This window comes from Pteropus vampyrus, unplaced genomic scaffold (genome assembly GCF_000151845.1).
Source record: "Pteropus vampyrus isolate Shadow unplaced genomic scaffold, Pvam_2.0 Scaffold48, whole genome shotgun sequence".
In the NCBI taxonomy this organism is placed as follows: domain Eukaryota; kingdom Metazoa; phylum Chordata; class Mammalia; order Chiroptera; family Pteropodidae; genus Pteropus; species Pteropus vampyrus.
Genome location: NW_011888829.1, coordinates 1,966,691 through 1,970,241, shown reverse-complemented (window position 1 = coordinate 1,970,241; position 3,551 = coordinate 1,966,691). Strand labels below are relative to the sequence as shown.

The window sequence follows — 3,551 nt, the reverse complement described above, 5'->3', positions numbered from 1 at the left end:
GTTTTCTGCACCATCTGCATCAGAATCACCCAGAAGGCTGATAGAAACTGGACTTGGGGGCCCGACTTGGGGACCCACACTGCATTAGAATCTCAGGACTTGGAGTATGATGAGTTGCATGTGCTTAATAGGTGACTGTTCAACAGACTGGATGTCAGGAGCTGCCCCTCAGAGGCTGCTGTGAGCTGTTGGGCTGCCTGTGTCAGAGGCAGGTCTCCAGAGCTCTAGGAAACAAGCCAGTGCTGGTGGCAGTGTTACTAGATGTTGATTTCAAACAGTAGCAGTTGGCAGTGCCTGGTGGGAAAAGAGACTAGAGAAATGACTCAGAGGGATTCCATGCAGACCAACCTGCTGTGTAACTTTTCCAGCTTCTGTTTTGTAGAAAGAGAAAGACATGCTCTGAAGGCGAGGCCGAAACTTAATGAGAATGTCCCTCAATGAAACAAATAATTACACGCTGGAACAAAATGCAGGCGAAGGAATAATTTGTGAAGCTGCTAGTTCTCAAGGCAGGCTGCACATCAGAATCCTGTGGACCCTTTAAAAAAAAAAAAAAGTGTTTTTTTTACTAAAGTAGTACATGAATATGGGTTATTATTTTTTTATATGAAATGGTTTTAAGTTAGTATTAAAGGATGTAATGTTTAAAAAAATTCAGTCTCCTCTCCACCACCTTCTTCTCCCCGCCCCCCCCCCAACCTTATTCCTGTTCCTCGGGGACAGACATTTTAGTTTTTAATCTTAAGTGTAACAGCTTGGTGAATTTTTGTATGTCTACGCCCAACTCTACCCAGATCAAACTCTAGGCCATTTCCGGCACCTAGAATGTTCCCTGGCATGTCCCTTCCCAGTCATTACTCCTTCGCTCAGACAGCCCCTTTTCTGACTTCTGTCACCACCAATTAGCTTTAAGGCAAACGTTTTACATTTGCTGTTTCCTCTAGTATTTGTCTCCATATTTCTAAACAGTAAGCTTACCCAGCTACCACTTGGTTTGCCAGCTTTGGGTAGTAACTAGCAGGTTTCCTAGTGTAGTAGATATAAGTTCGCTCTCTTATTCCCCTACCTCACCAAGTGAAGCTAAATAACTTTCAGATTTCCAGGCCATAGCACCATACCCTGGGCACCTCCACAGGTGCTTTTAAGTGTCACCCGGGTCCAGGGAGCCCCAGGCCGGTGGTACTTGGCCTTGAAGCTGGGAGGAGCCAAAGGGCTCCTGATCCGAAACCAGCCTGATGTACTGGGCACAAGACGTCTGCTGAGGAGGGCTTTGAAGTGGGTTAAAACGCCATGTTATCAAGCTCGGGGGTTAATTCATAGCTGCAATAAGAAGGAAGCCACAAGACGGACCAGAGTGTTTCTATGATTTTTATTGCCTGTCAAGCGCACCCTTCTCCCAGGCGCCCGTACATTCTGTACGAGATGCTGGTTTAAATGGACCGATAGAGGTCTCTCTAAGGTTGGGATATGTGATCTGACTTCAAAGAGGAAAGTGTTCTGCTGAGTGCTTGGCACCAAGATAAGACACAGGTATAAGTCCCCTGTCGTAGGTCTGTACAGGCTGGGGAGACTAAACAAGCCCTTCCAGGCCCTCTAGCCCTTCCCTGAACCCCGACACAGACATCTCCAGGCTGGTGTCCCCACAGCTGTGGGTGGACGAGCTGTCTCGGACATCGCCACATTTCTCCAGTTTTCTTTCTCACTTGGACCCCATGCTTTGCAGCAGCTTGTACCTACCAAGGTGCAGGGAGGGTGGATATGCTTCCTTGGCTCCTCCTTCCCAGGCGGCCCTGTCCTCTGCCTTGTCCCAGCCTTGGCCATCAATGCAGAACCTCCCTCCTCCTCTTCCTCACTTGCCGTGACACTGGTAGTCAGCTGTGTTGGCCATGTGTCCAGCTGCCCAGAAATGGCATGCATAGCAATGGTGTCCCTGCTGTCAAACTCCACGGCCACACAACAATGGGAGACTCATTTCATGGGCTCATTGAGAACCAGGCTGGGCTCAGCGGAGATCGCTAATCCTTTTCTGTTGCTCTAGGGCCAAAAGGGTGTGTGTGTGATGACATAGGTGAGGGACGAGGAAATGCCCATTTTAATGAGGGAGAGACCAAGGCTCAGAAATGCTTTAAAAAGATAAAAAAAAATAAAAAAAACCCTCCCAAGGTCACAAAATAAATCCGCTTTAGCAGCTGGAGACTAGAGACTGTAATGGGCACTCGGCCCCAGGCCACAGAAAGCCTCTCAGCTGCCAGGCTGGCTCAGGCAGGGAGACAGGAAGCGTCCAGGGTTGGACCTCCCCGGGGGCTGCATGCCTCCAACAGGCTCAAGGTGGGCGGAACCCGAGTCAGTCTGTCCCCTTGGCGCAGACCCAGGGTCTTGAAGAGGCGCAGTCCAAAGCCACAAGCTTGCCTCCCTCCAGACCCCCGCAGTGGAGATCCAGCTGGTCCTTGTCTTCCTCTGGGAGTCTGGGGAAGGGTGAGAGGAAAGCGGGGTGTGCTGGGTGAAGGGGCTTCCTGGCGTCGCGGCCCTCCAGCCCGCTGGCCTGGGTACTGTTCGAATCACCACACGGGGTCTGGAAGCGCCCTGAGGGAGGGGTCGTGAGGCTGCCCCTGGCTCATCGGCTGCGTGGCCCTGGGTAAACCACCAAACCTGAGTGGCGCACCCCTTATCTGTAGAACAGGTGACAGTCCTGCTTGGGTGAATGTGCTGGGGGTCCCAAACAAGGGGTGGGGTGATGGGGACTAAACAAAACCAGGCCCTGAGCATGGGTTTGGGGTCAGCCTCCCAAGGGTCACCTCAGGCCAGGGGTGGAACATGGGGACTGAATTTGGGGAGGATCTAGAACAGCCATAAGGGAGGTGGGGAAGGACTTCGGCCCCTCTTTGGCACCTGCTGTGATGTCACTTTGGTCATCACCTGGGGAGCCCATGCTAGTGCATTAGGGACAGAGGGCGCCCTCCACCCAGGCCCACAGTGACTTACAGTTGGGGTTGCAGGGGGGCCCCATCAATCCAGTGCCAGCCATAGGGGCCTCGCCGGGCCCCCACCCAGGAGGACTTGGTGACCGGGTATCTGCTCAGGAAGTTCTGAGAGAGAAAAGCAGCTGGTCACTCCTCCAGACGCTGGCACGGCTCACCTGGGGCTTCTGCCAAGTTCCCAGCCTGCCAGGCCGAAGAAGCAACCCAGCTCAACTCGACTGCCCCAAAACACCAGGAATCGGAGAGTCGTATTGGATGTTTGCTGGTTACCAGGCACTGCACTCAGGACTGGGGACCAGAAATGGGGGTGACCCCATCTCAGCCCTCCAGAGGAGAGGACGTGAATGCCAGTCCCCACGAAGCAATGCATAGTCATATTGAGTGGATAGAGAAACAGGCGCTGAGAGGTGCTGGGAAAGGCGTGAGCAAAGCTGGGAGGCTCCAAAGGACATGAGGTGACAGCAAACAGCCTAACTGGGCAGGAGGCAAGTGGATTAGGCTGCACAGGCGTCCTGGGGGCAGACAGTCAAAGGCACCATTGCCAGCAAGAGCATAAATTCCATCGTATCAGCT

General features: G+C 52.8%; 1 protein-coding gene across 2 annotated transcripts in view; it reads right to left on the bottom strand.

The window, feature by feature from the left end:
* Positions 1-1,355: 1,355 nt before the first annotated feature.
* The window catches only part of KLRG2 (killer cell lectin like receptor G2), a 6,401-nt gene continuing 4,205 nt past the window's right edge, over positions 1,356-3,551 (bottom strand). The window contains exons 3-4 of one of the 2 annotated variants that reach the window (XM_023530286.1): positions 2,983-3,086; positions 1,356-2,465 (exon numbers count right to left, since the gene is read on the bottom strand). In XM_023530286.1, the coding sequence (XP_023386054.1) occupies positions 2,345-2,465; positions 2,983-3,086 (225 nt within the window). In that variant the 3' untranslated portion in view covers positions 1,356-2,344. The other variant, XM_023530287.1, reaches the window with a different exon arrangement.